The sequence below is a fragment of the Prorops nasuta genome, unplaced genomic scaffold (genome assembly GCF_024137725.1).
Source record: "Prorops nasuta isolate Cenicafe-Biocafe unplaced genomic scaffold, Cenicafe_Pnas_1.2 PNAS00006, whole genome shotgun sequence".
Lineage (NCBI taxonomy): Eukaryota > Metazoa > Arthropoda > Insecta > Hymenoptera > Bethylidae > Prorops > Prorops nasuta.
Genome location: NW_027116803.1, coordinates 5,903,312 through 5,925,520, shown reverse-complemented (window position 1 = coordinate 5,925,520; position 22,209 = coordinate 5,903,312). Strand labels below are relative to the sequence as shown.

General features: G+C 42.5%; 1 protein-coding gene across 6 annotated transcripts in view; it reads right to left on the bottom strand.

Moving 5' to 3' along the window:
- The window catches only part of LOC136774426 (uncharacterized), a 219,136-nt gene that overhangs the window by 25,594 nt on the left and 171,333 nt on the right, over positions 1 to 22,209 (bottom strand). For all 6 annotated transcript variants that reach the window (XM_066728708.1, XM_066728710.1, XM_066728709.1 and 3 more), the window contains one exon: positions 1,785 to 1,918. In XM_066728708.1, coding sequence (XP_066584805.1) covers positions 1,785 to 1,918 — 134 coding nt within the window. The remainder of the gene's footprint in view (positions 1 to 1,784; positions 1,919 to 22,209) is intronic.

The following is a 22,209-nucleotide window of genomic DNA, read 5'->3' as shown; positions in this document are numbered from 1 at the left end:
TCTCTGGAGATGCATCGTCGTGTCTGCTAGGGGGGAGGGGGGGGGGGGGGAGGGAGGTGAATGGCGCCGTTTTCAAGCACGTGCTCTCTCGTGAGAAGAGTACATGCGGCGCTTTGGTGCTTTTGTCAACTGGCGTACAATGCCAAACTCGTCGCTTCGTCCCTATTTCTACCCCAGCAAGGATTAAGGGTCGAAAACTTCCAGTCAACCATTTAAAATCATTCTCCATTCTTTTCGTTTTTATTTTATTCCTGACTGTATAGATCTTCATCAACTGACTCGTGTGCATTATCGATCAATGACGAAATTTTTAAAAATTTCTTTCAAATTAATTATATATAAAGACAATAATAGTTCTGTAACAATTTAAATAAATATTTAACCTTTATTTCAAGCTGATTATTCCAGATATGAATTTTACTAGTGTTTATAATTTTTTTTTTAAAACTCAAGTATTATAGTATTTTCTATAAGGTCCTTATATAAGTAACAGTACAAGTCAGAGATATACGGTTCTAGCTAAGCTGATTTTTGTGACAGCTTTAAAATATATACAGTTATTCTTGATAAGAAATCGAGATGTAGTGTTTATAATATACAGTGATCGGGGTTCGTTGCATTCACAGATTCTGATTTATATTGCGACAAGTGCATTGGATTGGATGGGATTAGTGGAGAGAGGAGTGGGACACTGTAAACATATTTATCCCGTAAGCTTTCGGAAGTGGGTCGTCGTGAAGAAAAGGAGAATGAAAGACTGTGGTGATAGGGGGTAAGGAAAGTGCGAATGTGTCCTGAGTTACTACGACCTCGACAAAATTCAACTCGATATGTTTCGTATTGCTGGCTGGAAGGTAGTTTCTCGCACTATCTTCTCTGGCACGGAGCCAGGAAACTTGGGAAAAGAAAGAAACTGTTGAGTTTCAACGACCGTTTAATGAAATCCTTCAACGCACAACGAGCCAACTATTAATTTCTTATTAATAGAATCCAGATTAATCGCTATTCTCGTATCATCGACTATCGTTCCTCTATACCATAAACTACACAAAGCATTAGAACCTTGTTCGCTTTTGTTATCAATTTTTCCGTTCCTTCTTTACGTGGTAGAATTTTTTTAAAAGCTCGTAGATTTATTAATCGAGGATAATAGAATTACTCGGAAGTGGACCATTTACCGAGGCACGGAATATAACCGGGATTTCTTATCGCAGATGGCGAGATAGTTATTTAGGGCGATTCGCTACTTTTGTGGTTGATAAAAGCTCGGCTGGCCTGATAAGCATCGTATTTTTCTTATCGCTTTCTACTCAACGGCAGGTAGTCGTGGGATGGTGAAATTCCCCATAGCGTGTACTATATCGTTCAATGGCCGACAATATCGATGATTTAGCGTGGTATCGGCCAGTTATTACGTGGGAACGCTCGCTCATTTTTCTTAAGGCAAGTCGAGTCTTGCGTACAAAGCAAAAACCGAGACAAATAAATAGTGCAAACGTCAAAAGTCGTTAAGAGTAAACCGAGTTTGTCCGATATTAATTAGTAAAGCTCAATTTGATCAATATAATTAATTGTTTGATCAAGTATTCGTTATATATAAATAATTTTCATTGTAAAATTATTCTGTATTCATTTTATAGTGAAAATTATTTAAACTACACATATACATATACAACATTGATCAGAATTACAGTGTATTTTTGAAGTGTAAAGAAATGGATATTTATATCGATGGCTGAGCTATCATCTGATTCGTGCAGGTGCAAATTGTGAAATATTTTTACCTGGCCAACTCTCGCTGAAGATGATGCACCCTGGACCGTACTCTCTCAGTCTCCGCTGTGGCCTCTCGAACCCGAACTTCTGCTTCCATTCGCTGTCTGCGCTCGCGTTCCACATCTCGTTGAGTAGCTTCTCTCTGAAACAGCAATTAACATTTTCCAAATTAAAAGCCAAGTAAAAACAGCGTTATATTTGATTGACAGATGACCGGGGTCACAGTCCGTTGAACTTTATGCTGAAAAAGCAATTTTTCATTTTCGTGTCGATAGATTGGGTTTTCCTTCATTAAATTTATCATCAATCACTGGTACTCTTACATTAATGGGTTCCAGCAGAATGAGAGATTGTATTATTAAAGCGACTTTCCTCTTTATTGAAGTCCCAAACGACCGTTAAAAAGGCAACTATACGAATACTATAAACGAGGGACTGAACATAAATCACAGGGTAACGCTAAAATTTCGGGATCAGCTCGATACATCCGTCCGATTCTGCGAATTGTTGCTCTTTTTTATCTTGCATTTGTTCCTTCTAATTACCACCTGTTACTTTCCTCAATTACTCGAAATAACTCTATATATATAATATCTATTGAAGGAAACTACCCTTTTAATTAATATGTGCTAGTTTTTTTTTATACTATCATTCCCAGAGAGACTCGTGTGTTTTATGGGTGCATGCACTTACTTGTATCTCTTTTTTATTATTTTTACAACCGGAGCAGCTGCACTAGGATAATTAATAATAAAATGTCTAATTAGAAAGCTTCGCCATTACTCTTACTCTCCGAGCGAAATGTAAGTCGTATTACGAGAGAATAGTTGGTTCTGGTAGATCAGTGTTAACCTAAAGGGAATCCGATCGTAAATAGGTAGCATTTCCTTAACGAGCAGGGATCCTTCCAGCTTTATTTAGTCGTTAAACTTCTTTACGATTCATTCCGCGTCTCGCAAAGATTTTCGGCCACAATAAACTTTGCCACTTCTGAGCTGCCAGCTCAGCGAATAAAAAAGAGCATAAAATTTCCTTGTTCAGGGTAGAAAAACAACAATCAATAATACGAATAGAACGAAGTGGGGGGAGGGTGGGTGTGTAAAGAGAATGAAAAAATAGAAATATACCAATCGGAGTGGGATATTTTTATTTTTTCGTGAAAGTTTGTCCCTTTGCGTGGCAATGTTAGCAGCCGGGTCACAGATTTTTAATTAAGATCGCGAATTTTGGGAGAGATTGCGAGCTCTACCGATTTATAGGGGTAGAAAGGAGGAGGGAGAGGGTGAGGAATTGGTGCAGGGTTAAATCGTGTGAAATACTGCTTTCGCCACATTGGACCAGTGCAATTATTGATGATGTCCACCCACCGGGGGTGGCAGCATACCCCCTCTTCGTCTGCTCCGTACCTTCCCCTCCGGCTGCCTCCAAGTCGAGGACCAACCGAAAGGGTGCAATCAATGTAGCGTGCACCGTTTCGATTTAAATTCATGAATAATTCCCCCACCCCTCGCTCATCCTCTCCTATCCTGGCTTTCGAAAGTCCATGAAACTGTAACCGGGACTCTTTCTTTTGCACAAACTTTAATCAACAAAACTCCCATTCCGATATTTCTCCACTCACACGTACACGCTTTCTATGCAATTCTTTATTTTTCTCGAACGCCTCGTATATCTATATATCTTCAGCAATTTGAAAATCGTCCTTTTCCTACATATATATGTATACCCTGCAATCCCGAGTTACGGTCTGATCATCTCTATTACGATTTGAGCGTAGATCTCATAAAGGAAGGAAAAGGGGTAGGTTGGCTGGTCGATTAAACGAGTAACAAGTTAACTTTTCGTTGGACGTTTTAAAACGCAGCTTTTTTCTCGTTCAAAAATTTCGTTTGTAGATTACATCAGAGATTCGTAATGGTATTAGCCATATATTCACCGATTTGCACCGGCCTCGAGGCCCGTGTATTTCGAGAGGAAGTAGGGGCGATTCGGCTAGACTCGATCGGTCGGAAAAATTGGATTTATGGGGGAGTTGGCGAAGACGCGAGGGTCGAGCAAGGGAGGTGGGGGTGGTGGAGAAGAATCGTTGCTCGGATTCGAGCAGAATTAACGTGTAGGACTGGATGCATTTGGGAAAAACGAGCCAGGTGAAAGGGTGGGCTGTTGGTATCGGCAAGTACAATCTCGTAAAAGCCGGTTGACCACTGTATGGTACAGGAAGGTTCACGGGGATGGCCGGTGTGTGGATTTATGAGAACCTTAAATCCTAACGAAAGTGTCTCGCAGTCTCCTACAGCTTTTTCCATACTCTCTTTAGTTACTACACATCTATTTGCCCTTTCTATGCTGTACTTCACTATATATATATATATATATAGACATATAAAGTTGCTCTTTGTTACGGACCAATCCAGTCCGGCCTTCACTCTCACTTTTCACTCGTTCACTTTCTCCAATCAACTCTCCCCCGTGTGTAACCAGCCCTTCTTTCCTTAGACCCTACTAACGCCATCTATGAGAATACCTACCCCTTCGGGAAGCTGCATTCAGCAATGTTATGCCCTCCCGTGTCTGCCAGTAATACGATATCTACCCTCACCCCCACCCCCCACGGACCCTTCCACCCCTCTTACCTTCCTTTTTTAAAAGACTCGCGAGTCTTACAACTTTCGCAGACGATGCTGGTATTTTTATGGCTTAACCAGAAGCATTGTGAATTTCCTCCCTCTTTGCAAATTGGACACTCGAGTATTAATCTTTTCCTGAAATTTTACCAATGAGCAGATCTGCTCGGATTTATCGGTATTATTTTCCAACACATGTGTACATTTATAGAGTACTACACTATATATATGTATATATAATCTGTGTTCGTGGGTAATGATAAAATTAATGGAGCAATTTAAACGACGAGAAGTGACAGGCTTGGTCGAACGGGGGTGTTTCGTAATTTAAATTTCAACTTGGTTTGAAAAGTTTGCTGCTTTATTTCGTATTTCGCACATAGCAATTGCATTGGAAAGCGTCCAAATGTTATCGAGAATCGTTCTAGCTAGTTCGTTAAGCACCATCGGTAAATAATGCCGGCCGTTTCTATTCTGCGTACGTAGCTAGCAATGGGCAGACCATAGCGAGCAAAAAACTCTCGTGGATTCCAGGCCAGGGATTTACAAATAGCGGCCCTCGACAGTTTTATCGTTTTAGATAGGACCATGCGGCTTTGTCCTTTGTAATTCTGCGCGGAATTTCAAAGCTCGCGCCAACAGAGCCCCTTCGTGATTTTTCGTCTCTATCCTAAATGAGGTTTTACAACTTGTAATTATAATTTTAATCAATGACTCGACGTGGATTCGTCGATCATTTAACGAAAAGAAATATTTAGGTGTGTGTGTGTGTGTGCTAAACGATCATTGAAAATAATAATGAAGCAGAAATTCCCACGTTTCAGTGCAGAATAAAGAATTATAAATTATAATTTTGCAAATTTTGTTTAAGCTAGTTTTCTATAATATGCAGTTTAATTCGTAGCAGCAGGGGACTTGTTTGTTAGTTGTATAGAGCATTGTTATTAATCGGTGGGTCGATTCACTTCAATAGAGGTTAGAGACCCCTCGTGGTGGTTCTTATGCAATTTCGAGTCCATCTGCGTGTTCCAGGGTTGGGTGTCTCCCCCACGGCTCGGCATCGCACGCGATTCAAGACACGTGTGCCTTTGGCAGCGAGCAAGAAGCTTTTTCGACCTCCAGGCTGGACCAATAGTGGCGAAGGAGAAAAGCCGATATCGTCTGGCAAATAATTAATGAGCAACGAATTCCGGGAATAATCCCGCTAACACCCGCGAAGAGCCAGTAGCTTCAATAATTCATCAGAAAATACCCGACGATTCCTATCGGTGAGATCCTTAAAGGAATTTTGACACCATCTATCAAATAACGCTCCTTCATCGATGCTTATAAAATGTCTTGACTATATGAATAATAACAAATATATGCTATAAAATAAAAAATAATTTTTTCAAAGAATAATTTAGTCTCCGAGAGAATCTATCATTATTTTGTACGATTATTAAAAATAGAAACTGAAAAATGTGCGAGACAAGCTGGAACATCGATTAAATTAACGTCGAGTGATTAATCATGGTTCTATGCATTAAAAGACAAGAGCGATTCGCGATCTTGGGGCTCGTGCCACTAGCGATACGTCGCGATAATAAAAAGTGGCAACAACCCCTTGCTGCGGATTTTTACGGTGCGAGTTGCAAGATTTATCGCGAGTGTGCAGTTGCGAAGAGTGTCGGGAGGATCGGAAGCACGTGACCTAGCTATCAATCCACCATACCACGCAACACCACACTCCACACGACCAACCTAAGAAACCCACGCGCTCTACCAACAAGAAACAGCAATCTACCTTACTTTTATTCGCAGTGTTTCCCCAAATAACATCCATTCCTTTAATTCGCAACATTAGATTTTTCTTCCCCAACAGAAAAAATTACAAGGGGGTCGTTCCGTTGTTTCACTAAATTTCTTGTAATATAATAAAATCAGAGAACGGTTGAAAATTAATTTCTATATACCAGCTTAATTGTGTTAATCACAAAAATGTCGTGGTGAATGACATATTTTGTTGCAGCATATTTTACTAATTTTTCACGATACAATATAATAAAGGTAGGGTATATATAGGGTTGAAAATTAATCGTACGAGCTGGTAGTGTTAATCCCAAGAATTCCTTGGGATTGCTGTACGTGTTAAAGCGGGAAATATTGGAGATAAAATCATTGGTGCGTCTACAGGGTGAATTCCAGGTGCTGTCTGAAGGATGTAGATGGGGAGGGTTGTCGAAATTCCAGAGTCTAGTTAGCCGACAGAATTTGAAGCGTCGCATATCAGCCGGGCGATAAGAAGATATTGTCGGTGGATGGGATGAAAGATATAAAGGGGTCTGAGGGAGCTATGCGCTTGAATATGTCAGACTTATGGCAGTTACATACAAGCCAGTCAAAGGATTTGCATGGTTTGCTGTAAGTTCCTCGCCAAACTTCGTATTAACAAATTTCACTTTGCATCATTGATGTTACGTCATATATATGCATAATATAAATAACTGGAAATATACATATCCCTGCTAACTATAAATTCTCAGAAATCGAACGAGAGATCGACCTATATATATATATGTATATACAGATATTAATCCCCTTGGAAAAGCTACCGCTCGATTCATCGAAGAAGAAGACGAAGGCAGGAAAAAGAAGCTTTGATGTTTTGGTAAAAAGTAGAGTTGTCGGAGGAGCCGACGTAAGCTGCACCCTCAAAGTTTCCTTCCTTATTCATAAAGCTAATAAAAAGCCTGCCTTTTTCCGGTGTACTTGAAAAATTGGATCACTGCAATGAAGAGCACGAGAGAACGCGTTAAACATTCATTTGCTTATTTACAGTTCTGCATGGAGCGAAACGCGAAGAAGGTATCATTTTCCCGTCTCTATATTATGATAATCTTCCGACAGAAAAGGATAAAACTACGTATATATAGCCATGACGCGTTGGTAAGTGTGCGTCCGGCGAGATCAATATTTATCGTTATTATACATCCTGCTTGGTGGAAAAGGAGGATTTAGTTGGTTTCGCGACGAAGAGAGAGGAAGAAGAGGATGCTGAGGTGGAGGAGGAGGAAAACAAGCAGACGACCGATGAAGTTAGTCGAAAGGAATAAAATAATTCGTCCTCTGGTGTATTTGTCGTGGCGGGAGGCAAAAGGACGCTCGCTGCTTTCATAAATCGTAGAATGGAAATCCGCGAAATGTTTACACGCGTCCACTCTTCGAGGCGAGGCTGCAGAGTCGTGCGAAAATCCTCGTTGCAGCTGTAATAACAGGCTCGTAGAACGCGACGCGTCGGTATTATCGAATGTGAGTCCTCTCACACGTGCTATAATGCAGATAGGCATAAACTTAAATGACTGATTATGCCAGTGTAAACTGAGCGCATGCGCGGTTCGTGCGTCGACGCATCCTCCCCCCCCCCCCCACAAAATTCCCCTCTAGTCTCATCTCGTCGCGTCGCGCGTTGTTTACTTTATAAACAATTCAATGCAAACGCAGGAATAAAAAATTACAAGGATTAGGAGTGTAAAATTGTGGTTATTATTCTAATTTTTTGTGCAAATGACGTAAACTGTACAGCATTTTGCGAGTGATTATAGAAAAGGAAGGGTGTCGTGGAGAACGTTGAGAGTTTGATCGGCGAGTGTGCATCTTTTACGGCCGAGGTCGAAGGAAGGTGGTTGCTCGGTGCAACGTTGAATCCCAGATGGTATAGGAATCGGGTTGAGTCCTGACAGTTGGGTTCAGGCGGTGCATCTTTCGTGCCGGGAGACATTAGCGTCGCCATTACGTTATTTAGAGGTGCTTGGACGGCGATTTACGATCGGCAAGATCCACCGATAGCGCGACTATGTTTCGGGAGTGGGACGGCCTCGTTACGCGGAAGTGCGTATATTATAAGCGCCGAGCGCTTTATGCACCGGTGAATTATGTCGCGCGTTAAACCTTACGGCGGTAGCGTAGTTTCTGTTATCGCGTTGCTACCGCTGCAACCGCGACGATTCTTAGTCTTTGAAACGCTCGATAACCGTAGATAAACGCCCTCCCGCCATCCACTCGACGCTTTAAAACCCCACACCCCCACCCACGAGACCTCCCTGATTGACCGCTGATCCTCAAGATATACCTCGACGTCAAAAAATAATCCCTTTCCTACCCCTGCACTTATTGTAATATTTACGATCTGCCAAGTCATGCATTTTTTTTATTTAAATTTCTCAAATCTCTCCCTCTCTCTCTCTCTCTCTCTCTTCTCTCTCCTTTTGCATTTAATTATTAGCCTAGAAATACTGTTACGGCCACACGGAGAATTCTGGTATACCGCTGGATAAATGATAATTTATCACTCGCCAGTCTTATTCCTCTTTTCTTTCATAAATTTATTCCTCTGCCTCGGTTTGATATATCCTTTTAACGCGTCCATTTCTTCCGAGTATTCGATAGATTGGAGAGTTCGTGTCGATAATCCGTGTGTACGGAGCGTCACGTGTAGCGGAACAAAATATCTTGTTATCGGACAAGTATATGTATGCAACTTGTATAGCATTATACGCCAAGTGTACGTACGTGACGTTTTCTTGCACGCTGTTTATCGCCACGAGGATAAATCGTGTATCCAGTTGGGAAAGTATCGAACGTCGGAGAAAATTTTAATGGGATAACGTTACAGAAGTGGTTGAAAGAGAGGATAATGGACTTTGACCGATTAGGATTATTTTGTTTAGATGCTCGAGTGCCAGGCGATAAGGCGCCATGTTTTTCACTAACAGAGTATAAATTGCTGGTGAATAATGTATTATTACGTGTGAATGAGTCTTGACACTTGTAGCAATAAGCTTTTTTTTTAATCGTGCCTGTTATTTCCAATCCCGCAAATTATAGTTGGAGCACACACGTTTGGTAAGGGAAGCGGCACGAACTCGACGTCGCGTTCGATTTTCAACTGTGTGAAACTTTCGAGCAAAACGTGGCAGAACGTAAACAGGTCTTGACCTTTACTGTCCTATCGCATGAATACTTTATTCATTCGGCCTGCAAACTTTACGAGTGTACTCTACTGATTTCTCTGATAATCATAAACTAACACCGTAATAATGCCAGAGACCAGGAACGAAAATTTTCTATAAACATTGTATCCATTCTACGTACATATTTCCCTATAAATTTAACTTTTATATTATAATATATATAATACGTGGTTTATTATAAACGCTAACGATTAATTTATAGTGAATATGATATGATTTTTATATTTGTTTAATCTACAGAATATATTTTTAAATAAATAAATCTTTCTAAACCGTTCGAGTTGTACATGGTCACTATATCCTATGTGTAATTAAGATTTAACGCTGTATGATTGTCATTGTTCAATGAATTTTCTGTTTATTGATCTACAGTTGAAGATTTCTCCCCACAAAAAGTTGTATTGCATTTGCAATCTAAGAGGGCTGTCGCGTTGTGTAAAATACGAGCTTTGTGCTGGGTCCTGTAGGAAAAATGAGCCTATTTTCTTTGGCGTTCCGTGTCAAACGAGGCAAATCTATGTGAAAGATGGGCGATGCTTCGCGAGGTCACGTGGGATTTGCTGTCGCTATACGCCACCAAGCTCGAGGGAAAGTTCTCGAGCAAGCTGGGAAACAACAGGCGCTAATCGAGTACTAAAAACTTTTTTCCTCCACCCAAATTGTCAAAGTACAATTGTTTTTGAGCCTCTCAACGACAATTTGCGTCCTTTATCCTACTGCTGAATGCTCTTAAAAACTTTTTCTCTTTTTCTAGCAGTTTTGAAATCAACGCCCACCCATTCGTTTGTAATCGAATTTTAAAACTCGTTTTACAGTTAAATAATATCTGGCAAGCTTCCAGACTAACACGAGGTGGTGGAGAAACGACAAACGATGCAAAAAACTGTGGAAAATAATCTTTAAAATTTAGAGATTTATAAAAAGTGTACTGAAAGGTTGGAAGAGCTGGGACTTGGCAATCGACGCGGTGCTTAATCGAGTATTAAATAAATTGGAGCGAGCTGTGAAAATGATGAAAGTATATATATAGAAGAGTTTAGGGAAGCCCTCGAGGACATTCGCGTCCTCCGTGTCACTGTTAAGTCCTCGCCGAAACTTTCTTCCCGATTAACGTTAACGGCTCGAATTAATATAGGTCTATGGAAGAAGTTCTTGAAATGAGTCGTCTGGGAAGTTGCGCAGGTTGCGCTGCCTTCAAAAGCACTTACAGCTATACATTATTTTAAGTTTTCCTCTATTCGCAGCTAGCTGTGAGGAATTAAAGTCTATTACTTCCGCTTATCCTTCTTTTTAAAGCAACTTCTACCTTAAATCAGCCCTCGAAAAGTTTCTCCTGCAAAATGAGACTTCTCTTCTTTGGATAGGAAACACCCCCCCCCCCCTCCCCCTCCCACACCTTTGTCCTTTTCTCTCGTATAATAACTCCCGCAAAGCCTGGAGATTGCAACAACGCATAGTCTCGTAAACTCACCCTGTTCCTCTTAGCACAATTGGCGCCCATTTTAATACTTGGCCACGGAAACAGACAGAGAGCAACTTGCAAATAAACGTTCTTGGCTCGTCTTCAAACAGTGGCATGTATAAGAGATGGTCGTGCCGCGGCAGGAAATCCACCTCATCTCGAAGAGTAATGAAAAAACAACCGTTTCTATAGCGGCTATTCGTAAAATAAACATTGATTCGCGACTCTCTTTGCTTCCGGTGCTTCGCGTATTTCAAGGATGATAAAGTTCGATGGAGAACTTGGTAGAATCCAAAACAAAAGAAACAATCACTTTACTCGGATAATACACACTGGCTGTGACACGGAAAGATAAAAATGAGATGGAGAACTCGAATAAATGGCACACAGTTTTTGTTTTTTTTTTCTCACGCTTGAAACTGATGGAGAACCACTGTATATAAGGGAGATAGGTGCTTCGAGACATCGGCTTTAATACGAACGCGAGGGACCGTACACGGAATAAAATATCACTATAAGGAGAGAAAGATGCGTAAAAATAGCGAAATGGACGCAAGGTTGCAGGTAGATGAACGGAGGAGTAGTGTTTTTTCGGGGGGACAGGTGAAAAGGGGGGAAATGTGTTTTTGGAAGGTGGGAAGTTCGAGAGAGGATTGGAGTGACTGCCGGCCGGCCGGCGTCATCGAATGACGCATCGTAACAAAGAAGGGCTCGCTGACCGTGGGCTGTGCCAGGGAAGGAAGGGTCGGGTAGAGGGGTGAATGAAAAAAAGAAAGGGGGAGAAATATGTAGTGTCCCTAGGCAAAGCGAAAACTCACCCTGTTGAATTTAGCGAGGTTGGCGCCCATGAGCCGACGTCTAGTTCTGGCAGCGTCCAATTCTGGCAAGGTTTCCCCTGGAGGGGTCCCCGTTGAAGGGCATCCTGCGGGGGTGGGGGGCTCGGAACCCCCGGTACCCCAACGGTGCACTCGCGCTGCCACCCTGGTGAAGGGGCCCTCCACCAGCCCCTTTATCAATCGCAACGTCGCACCACCCCTGCCGCACACCCGGCTACTACTACTACTAATGCTACCACTACTACTACTGTTCTTGACCTTACATTCAGCCCCTTCCCCTCCCTCCTCCGCACAATCCCTTCTGGTGCCTTTGGAACCTACGCACTCCTCCCCCAAAGGCCCCCCAGCTGCCTCCGAGCTTCCGCTTTCCTCGTCCACTTTGACTATCCCTCTCTCCGTCAAGGTACAACAAACCTTTCCACCAGCACCACCACCACCACCAACGACACTGCTTCTTCTCCTTCTTCTTCTCCTACCCCTCTCCTCCTCTTCCTTCCACTTTCCATTCACTTCCTCCACTTCCTGCTCCAGATTTACCAGCAAACTCCACACTACGACTTTACCACCAGTCCGTACAGAGTATACTCTTATATATTATCTAGATATTTCTGTCTGGTATACCTCGCACTCTTTCTCTATTCCCCCTCAAAACTCTATCAATTCGTCGAATTTTTCGTATAACCTAAGAGAGAAATCTCGATTCTTACAAATAGAACGTTAGAAAAATCACTTGATTCCCGCGAGTTTTTTAGATTTAAATCACGTGGTAAAAAAACACAGTCTCCTTGAAATATCGAGTAGCAAAAATGTTTGAGCTCGTAGGCCTCAGAGTGAACAGCGAATTAAAAAATAGAGAGTGATCTGGTTATTGGAGAGTACTCTAAATTGGCCCAGCGTTTCTTTGTTGTTTTCGGTTGACGAATCAGTCTTGCGGTTGCTGCTGGAAAGGGATCGATTTGGGAAAGCGTCCTTTCGGTCGTGGATGCTGTTGTTCTGGTCGCAGAAGAGTCCTCGCGACGGGAGGAAGATCGGCACGTGTCATTCGCCAGACGTCCCGAGAGACTCTCACGTGGGCACCGAATTTCGAGGCGGAAAGATGAATAGACGGGGATGGGGGGGGGGGGGGAGATGGAGGCCGGTAGCAAAAAGGATGATAGAAAAAATATATATATTATGACGATCTCGAGGTAGAGGATCGAACGAGTGTACGCGTGTTTAGAATATCAGCCTCGGGCACTCGGGTGGTGATAAGGCAACTGATCTTTCGAACGAGACGAGTGGAGAATGGCTGCTTTCTTTTTGGCCGTCCCAGTCGAGCTTGAGATTGGATCGAATTGGATTTGGAATCGGACCGATGACTTTTTGGGATCAGCTGAGCTCGTCCTTGTACATGTGGACTCGCAGCCGGGGCTCCCGAGCCTTTAACATCGCACGCAGTCCTCTTCTCTCTCTCTCTCTCTGCGACCGTCTCTTACACTGGTTATGCCTCGAGTTGGCACGCGGTAATTCTAACGCGCGGCCCGTTGTCCGTTACGCACCGTGCCTCTCCAGCGACTGAGCGCAGAGCGACTGTTCGTTCGCGGTCGGTCTCCTCCTCGTCACAGCCAGGAAGCCCGAAGCACAAGCTGAAACAGCAGCAGCCCCACATCCACTCTTCGGCCCTTCTCGCTTCTCCAACGATTCCACCGACCATCCCCTCTCCTCCCCCCTACCCTACGCTCTTCATCCCTTCCATTACAGTCTACTAACCCCTCGAACCAGCGCCTGCGCATCCCTCCCCATCCCCTTTCTTTATCCAAGAAAACTCTCACTGCGGACAAAGATCCTTAACCCCTTCTACAACTTTCTTCTTCTTCTTCTTCTTCTATTATTACCTTCATCCATGCCTCCCCCCTCCCCAGCGAAACTTTCAAGACCAACGATCGGATCTGAATAATTAAAACTGAACTTGGTACTTTCACCTATGAAAGAGCGATCCTCAATTTGGAGATTTAATTTAGTCGAATTGCCTGGAATATCGTTCGTTATGGAACAAAATTCGTAAATTCGCTTTCAAGTTTTTGGCGGGGACGGTAAGAAACCAAGTGGGGTTAGAATCCAGACTGTGGGAATGGCATTTCATACGCGGAATCGGATTATGAGTATATTTGCGAGAGCGAATTTTGGGTAAGTGTATGTATACCGAAATCCCGAGGGCCGACTGGTTCGCGTTAACGCAACCCCTAATTAGTCTTAAAAAGCAGTTGACCGAATTAAACGACAAGGATATCGCGGTCCAATCGAACTTAGGAATTTATTAGGCTAGCATGAAGGGTCGAAACAGGATTATACCCCGTTAGAGAATATTGCTCTCGATTAATCGCCTCGGAAAAACAAATGGACGCTTTCCATATTTTGCTATCGAGAAAATTCGAAAAATTCCAATTTTCGATTAGTTTAATTGTTCCGAATCGAGCGAATATTTAAATTTTTTCACGCAATTCAATTTCGTCCGGTCTATACTCCACAGGTAAGCTGAGGCGTTAATGGGTGGCAGGTGGGTCTTGGCGATTTAATTAATTAGCAGCGAAACGTTGGCACTTTGGAGACGAGCCTTCGAAGGGTTGGTCGCGCCAGAACAGCATATGTCACTATCGATTTTTTTTCTACGCGCAGCGAAACTACCGTCTGTGCGTGAATGTGTGCGTGTGTGTTTGTGTGGTGCTACGCGTCGGCGTAGATTTACAGGAAACCTCGGCGATTTTCAATTTTAATCTACTCTGCGTCGTCGCGAGGAGTTGGTACAGGGAATAAAGTATTTCTTCCTCCGGAGGAAGAATGAAAAATCGTCAAACGGTTAGTTTTCTTTCTCGGTGCTGGGTAACGATGAGAGCTGGAGATTTTCGTAACTCACGTTATATTGTGCTATATATATGTAGGGTGTTAGGAATATTGCTCGGAGAGGGAGGAGAAGAGGGGTTTTGCGAAAGGGATATTGGCCTGTGCTGGCACTGCGTGGCAAACAATTTAATATGCGCAGTCGAGGTGGTCCTTGCTTAAGGAGCAGCCTGCAGGATCGACCCTTCTCGGCATACCTTATCTGTCTTTCAGCAGTCACAAAGCCGAGATCTTTTCGTTTATTGGAAAGCTTTGCCAACGATGAAAGGCACGCGGCTCTTTACTCCTCCCGCATTATCGATACAAGCCTGGAATGTATACCAGGACCAAGCTTCCACTTATATTCTCAAGGCCAATTTGCCATCGTCCACCGCATCTGCATTCCCGTCTCAGCGGAATCTTCCCCCTCCTCCTACTCTTCTTCCATCCTTCTTTCATCGTTCCACCCACCAACACTAATTGGACAGCTAAAAACAATCCTTTCAACCTATGAAATTCCACTTTACGTCCAGCTCCCCTTAAAGTTTTCATTCTTCCAATCCCTCGGCTTATCAGACCTTGCCCAGGAATCCCTTTATACTTGGTCGAGACAAACTTTTCCACCCTGTACGACCTCCCCCTTCCCAAGCACAATCTTTATCAGCAGTTCGTCTATACGATGTTTATCAAAGTTGAATTTGATCCTCGGTTGGTTTCTCTCATGGACTTTTCACCGACAGGTTGTTGGCTAAAGGGACATTGTTATTTCAGTTTTGCCAGGGAACAGTATATATCATACACAAGTATACCGTAAGAGAAAGCAAGATACGAGGAGACTTTGGACAGCGTGCGTATCGAAGACTTATGAAGCGCGTTTTGAATTTCATGGCGAATCTATGGAAATCGATTTTGTGGAATACGAGATCGTGTAATGTATTGGTTTGTAGCAAGGGCGAACCGGCCATATCCGGAAAGTCATTCTTGCACGATACGAGGGTGATATACGACGGTCCATAGTACCAGCCGACTACGTGACGAAGGTCTAACGCCCTTGCGCCAATCAGATTCCAGATAGCCCAAAACCCCCTTCACCTTTTATTTTCAAACCTTACTCTCGCGGACTTTGCATCTTAAGCAGCTCCTATTAAATTCCATCTCGCGCTACCATTCGTGAAAATTCGATTAAACCTCGGCTGATTTGCGCGGATTTCGCGCGAAAGCAAAGAATATCTCGACAAGAAGAAGCAGCTTAATTTTATCATTGCAACACCCAACGTGTGTTACACTCCTCTATTTGGTTAATTTCAGAAATCCTTCAATATACATAGAACTAAAAGAATCATAAAATCTACAAATACAGGACGAGTGATTATTGCCGAGCGTTGATAAGAGTTTGAGTGATAATTAAATGAAGTAAGTCATAAAGTATACGAGCATTAAGAATTTGTATATGAAAGGAGGATATGCGGAGGGTGAAAGTATAACGATGTACATATATATATATATATATATAGTGCTGTAAGTAAGCGAGACTTGATTTTTGATCCCCAGCACGTTTGGTCGTTTTGGCGTTCTTTTCATAGACTTAAGGAGGGGGTAGAAGGATGAGAGTGATGGTGTATTGGGGTATTTGCGGCTTTGTGCTTGCGCAGGATGCGTGGGTGCTTTGGCAATTAGCATGCATCCAACGGAGCTTGGGGATCGGCCTGTCCAGGCTAATCCTGTGTGATCTACGCGTGCTTCCGATGCCCATATGCAACGTCGTGTGCTTATGGAATGCGTTACCGCACCGTACAATTCACATGAGCGACTCTATATCCATTGTACGCCCTTCCCACATCACCCTCTAGCTCTAAACCTATGCTATACAACTCTATCAGCTCTCATATACAAATACTGAAATGTTCCTTGAAAAAATTCGTTTCAACTATCAACTGTGTATATATACAGCTCCTAACTCATAATCTCCAGTTACCAATTCGTCTCGCGTTCCTCGCTAAACATTCTCGGCCTTAATGATCACTCTTAAAAGCTAATTAAAGCAGCGCCAGTGTCTATGGACCGTTGTTAGTCGAACTTGAGAAAATAGGGAGCGTCGAGCGCGGGAAACAAAGGATCGTCGAACGATCAGTTTGCGCCGGAGACGCAACTTCCAAGATGGTTCTGAGAGGGTCTCTTTGGTGGAGGAGGAAGGACCATTTGATATTCCAGAGTTGGGCGAGATGGATATGCTTCGGAGCTTTTGTGACTGCGCGCACCGGATGTGTCAGCCCCGAGCGTCGTGCGACGATAACGCGTTCAACAGTTTTCTCCTTTCGTCCTCGTGCCACATTGTATTTGCTCGTGCGTACTCTCCGAGATAATTGCTAAAGTTGTAATAAACTAGAGTAGCGTAGCTTTAGAGAGAGAGAGAGAGAGAGAGAGAGAGAGAGAGAGAGAGAGAGAGAGAGTAGTCGATCAAATATTTGCACGTGTATCCTCTTTCGACCGCGAGCATCCTGAAGAACTGGAGTCTACGACTGCGTTTGAGTTTGATAATGAAAGAGTGTTTGAGTATTTATATCAACGAAGAGTATACGTGATTTGGTAAAAATGGTAAAAATTGCAAATTGATGAAATTCGTGGTTGGAGTTGAGATATTCGTAGGCATACTCAAGGGCAACGGAGGGTTATCTGCTATTTCCCCGGCAGGACTCTACTCACCCTGGGTGCTACGGTTTTTATCGGAGGGTGCTCTCGGGCCCTTTAATTAATGGCTGCGAGCACGCGGTCCAGGACGGATATAATATATAGTACCGGAAAAGCCTCGCGTTATTTCGACCCCCAACGAATTATTCGCGGCAACATAGCACAGGGAGCGGAACAAAGGATAAAAGGGCTAACATCACTGACCCATCGAAGGACACGCCTCTCATTCTCTTTTCCAACCTCTTTCTGCTCCTGCAGGAATATCTCTCTCCCGCTCCTTTTCGCAACCATAGACCGAAACGTCGTTCTGCGACAGGTGCGACCCATTACCCAATTTAACGGATGTGTACGAATCTTTATGGCTAGCCATTCGTGGCCGACCTTGATGAAATCCACGATATTTCACAAATCACCCTTTCTTTTTAATAATTCAACGCGTGACGCTCTAATATTTTTTCCAATAAAACACCCGAGCTGGATATGTGTCTGGATCTGCGAATTGCAGAGAGTAATAATTGAATTTCACTTTGGACAGATGTTATCATTGTGAAATGAATGAAATTTTTATTATTCTTGTACGATGCATCTAATGCACGATAAGATTGTTGAATTTTTATAATATTATAGCGTATACGTTCTTGGTTATGCGAATTTTCTCTCATTCTTAGTGTTTTTTTAGCCCTTTCTTCTTGCTTTATTTCGAGTGTTGGGTTTGATGAGAATTTTAACTGTTGCGTTTTAAAATTTTAATGAGACGATGCCGCGGGCTTGATAATAATGTTTACGAAGATCTTACGAATACGAGGTAACAGGATACGAGGCGTGGCTCTGCTGTTTAATGTTTAATTCATGTTTGCGAGCATTAATGTATCGTGCTGTACAGGGCAGGACCTCCGAGGAGGGCTGGTCTGTTTCCCCCTGAAGGGGACTACCACGCACACGCGATAATTTATTGAAAAGTTCGTTTCATCTGCGTTACAGATTTTAACAACTCCCACGCAAAAATCAATGTGATATTTATCAACAAACCCTTCTCGTTATACCTTGTCAATTTCTGTCATTTTTCGCTATCTTTTCATTCTTTGCTCCCATATAACACATACTCCATTTTATTTCATTTTTCAAATTCCAATGATATAAACATTTTTAGTACAAATATTTTATTATACCTCATTTTTGCAAATAAGAATCATGACAATAATTATTTATATACGCACAGCTATAGCTTAAACTCCCTCTTACGCGCGTTACAATAAATTCAACATTGTTGATTACACCGAAGTACGGTCCAGCAAGTGGAGTAGTGTAATCCTGATCAAAGAGGGTCGAGATTCTATCGATTCAAGGTTGGAGAATTTGCACAGTCTTCACGCTCGGACGGCAGCTTGGGCCAGCGATTAGCTTTTAATTCCAAAACTGATCGTATCGACCAGTGTCTGCTGCAAACGGCCACCAAATGATCAAAGCAAGGGTTTAAGAGTCGATAACAACTTGGGTAAGATTAAATTCTGTCCGTTTCAATGAGCCATGAAAAAAGCTCGTTTCTAAAGAAATCGGCTCTTTTAATGAAAGTCAGATACAATAACGCTCCTATCAGGATGGCTCCCGCATTTGTTATCTAAAACACACATCGTTCGAAGGCGAGGTTCGAGTGGCTCAAGGACATAGTGCGAAAATTCAGCGACGATTAAGTCCCATCGGTTGGCGAAGCGAGATAGCAGCACGACCAATCCGCAAACAGCTGCCAACTGATCAAAGGACGAGTGTAAAGTCGAGCATTGCGCAATTTAGCCCTCGCGCGCACGTGAGATGAAATTTTAAGACGCTCTCCCACCCCTAACCAACAGTTTACTTAATTGACAAAGTTACCCCTTGGCAGTTCGCTGTTCTGCTTTAAACGCCGGCAAAAATCTGCCCCGCTTCACTAAACGCAAAATTACACGTGGCAGAGTCCTTGATATAGTTATGTTAATTTGCCTTGGCTAAACGAAATACATATTCCGGAATGGACCCTTTTCCAGACCGAGGGATTTCGCCGCTTTGATAAATACGCACCAATTAGGCTCCCCCATCGGCTCGAGGATTTCGTCATTTTTCATAACAATCAAGTCTGAATCAATAAAGAAGCTGAAAGGTTCGTTTGAGAAAGGACGGGCAATTTATTCAAATAAAAGCAGTCTGGAAAATTACTGAAATTTTCCAAACAATGGTGTACAGTATTCCCAGGGGAAAATTGGGATTTTTCTGCTTTGGGGATTCGATGATTTTTACGTGCAGAATATGCAAGTGGTGGGTCGTGGCACAAGATAATCTTAACGAGAAGATAAAACTCCCGAGGGAGGATGATTCGTAGCCCAGTAACCCATTCTAATCACTCGTGGAGGAGACAGAGAGCAGCTAAGTAATGACTAATGACTAATGACTTGGCCACATTAGGGTGTGCCGTACACAATGCGCGTTGCGGTTTACTCAGGTCCGTCTGTGATCGGTACATAACTTTGCACTCTGACCCCCGTCATTGCCGTATGTCGCACCATTTTATCCCTGCCTCGTACCCCGCCACACCCCCACTCCATAATTTTGAATAACCTCGAAACACCGAACCATCGGATCTCGCAATTACACGACAATTTGTCCCGTCACCCATTCAATAACTCTCAAAGCTAATTTTCCCTTATTCGATATCTCACTTTACCCCTTTCCCCCTTTTGTTTCCATTTTTCACACCACGTTCCCCGTCGATCTATATCAAATTTAATTGCACGATTATTATTCTTGAAATTTCAGTGCGACGAACGACCAGAAATGAAAAATACATAGGCGCAGGCTCTGGAAATGATCGAGGGGCAAGGATTACGAGGCTGTTGAAGATTAAGACCGATCGTGATAGATTTGGAAACGAAACAAAAAATAAATTGGAATTCGGGACTCGTGGTTTAGTTGCTTTCGATATAATCGATAGAGATCTATATGGCTTTGGGATATTACACAGTGGCGGAGTATACTGCAAGGCAACAATTCCTCGTTACGGAGTTGCGTTAGAGATCGTAATTGCCGTTACCCTATCCAGACCTAAGCGAATTTCTCGCTCTAGATATCCCAATTGGTCCCCTATTAATTATACCAGAGCTACAATTAAATTGCTACCTCTAACCAGTAAACGCATTCTGATCAAGGCACTCTCGTCTATCCAAGATTACACTTATATATATATATATATATAACATTTTTTTTCCATTAGTTGTATGTATACTTTAAGATTTATACCTGAATAAAGTATATATTACATCGTTTATAAAAAAATATATTTACAAATTATTTACTCTCCTGTCTTTGAAGCTTTATTTAATTTACGGTACTTTGCTTACGCTGTGTCTGTATTTATACTTCCAAGCAAATACGAACTTTCGTCTGTTTTTGTTTGGTATTGGGAGTAAGAAAAACTGAGTGTCTGGGACATAACAATTTCGTTAAATGCATCGGCACTTTTCAGTCCCCCGATACCGAGGCCTTTACTTTCCGCGGTTTTCTTCGGTCTGGGATTTCCACAGAGCGTGTCTAGTATATATATATATATATATATATATATATACATATAGATATTAGTCGTAGATCGGAAATAAGGGGTAGAAGGTATAAGAAGGTTGGGGTGGAAAGGGGGGGGGGGATTGTATCAGCCACAATGGGAATAAAGTCCGCGCAACGATAACCGACGTTCTTAAGTTGAGCTTGCGCGAGCTTTCTTGCCTGCCAGTAATCCTGCCGAGCGCTTTTACGATGTTTTTACTACCTCGTGCTTTTCCCCCTCGCGCTTTTCCCTATCTTCGCCCGGCTTTCACCAGGGACGCGCCTTCCAATGGATTTTCAAATGGCGCGACACTTGAAACTCTTCTGCAATGCCTCACTCATTTTATTTATTTGTTTTTTCTACTCATTTCAATATATTTTTATTAGAACGTATTTTAGCAGGACAATAATGCACTTGCTATTTTTCTTTTGTTTATTTGTTTTTCTACTCATACCAATACACCGTACCCTGCATAACGAATTATTTTTTTCTTCAAGCTACTATTATTTATGTCATTACGTCAGAAAAATTGTCTCTTTAATTCTGCAGTGAGAAAGAAATGGTAAGAGCGAGGATGTGAAATTGTGCAGTAAATAATAGGAAGGTTGAAAAATGGTAATTTCATTGTTGTTTCTCCCCAACACACAGGCTTAATGCATATTTGATGCTGTTTTGCTGTTTTCGGCTAAATTCTTGGGTTTATTAATGATCGATACTGGTGTATATACATATACATATATAGGGAGAGGCACGTTGGACTTTATACCTTGAGAGTGCGACAAGGCGGCGCCAAAGGTTCCTGTAGGGTGTCTCCTCCACTTTTTCTCGCTATCTCTTTCTCTCCTCTCTTGATTTTCTGGCCGTCTCTCACACACCCTATTCTTCATCCCCGGCGACGCCTTCGAATTTACTTGGTTCGTTCACTCCTGCGTCTCGACTTGCCCTTATATGTGTGTATATATATATAGTCCACCGGATTCCTGTTACATCTAGATTGATCGTCAAAGACGAGTCGACCGTAAAACTTCGGGCAATGATAAACAATGCGTAAAAGAGTGAGAAAATTGAAATTTCTATGAATAAATTAGAATGCCACGTCGATCAATAACATCGAAAGATTTTCAATCACGTTTGCGGATAAATTTATTCCATTCGGTTGTCATCGAAGTTTGGTTAATAAGATCAAACATACGAGAATTCCGTGTATGGATGGACGCTGGCTTTGTTTGTGTACAATCAATTACGAATGGCCTTGGAAGCTTTGGCTGGAGATGCGTGGAGAGCCGATCGAACGGCGCAGGAAATAATCGTTTGTTTGTCCACCGCATCTGCAAACGGAGAATTTTAACGCGCGGATCGTTCGGTGTGTGGTCCGCATCAGCTGCGT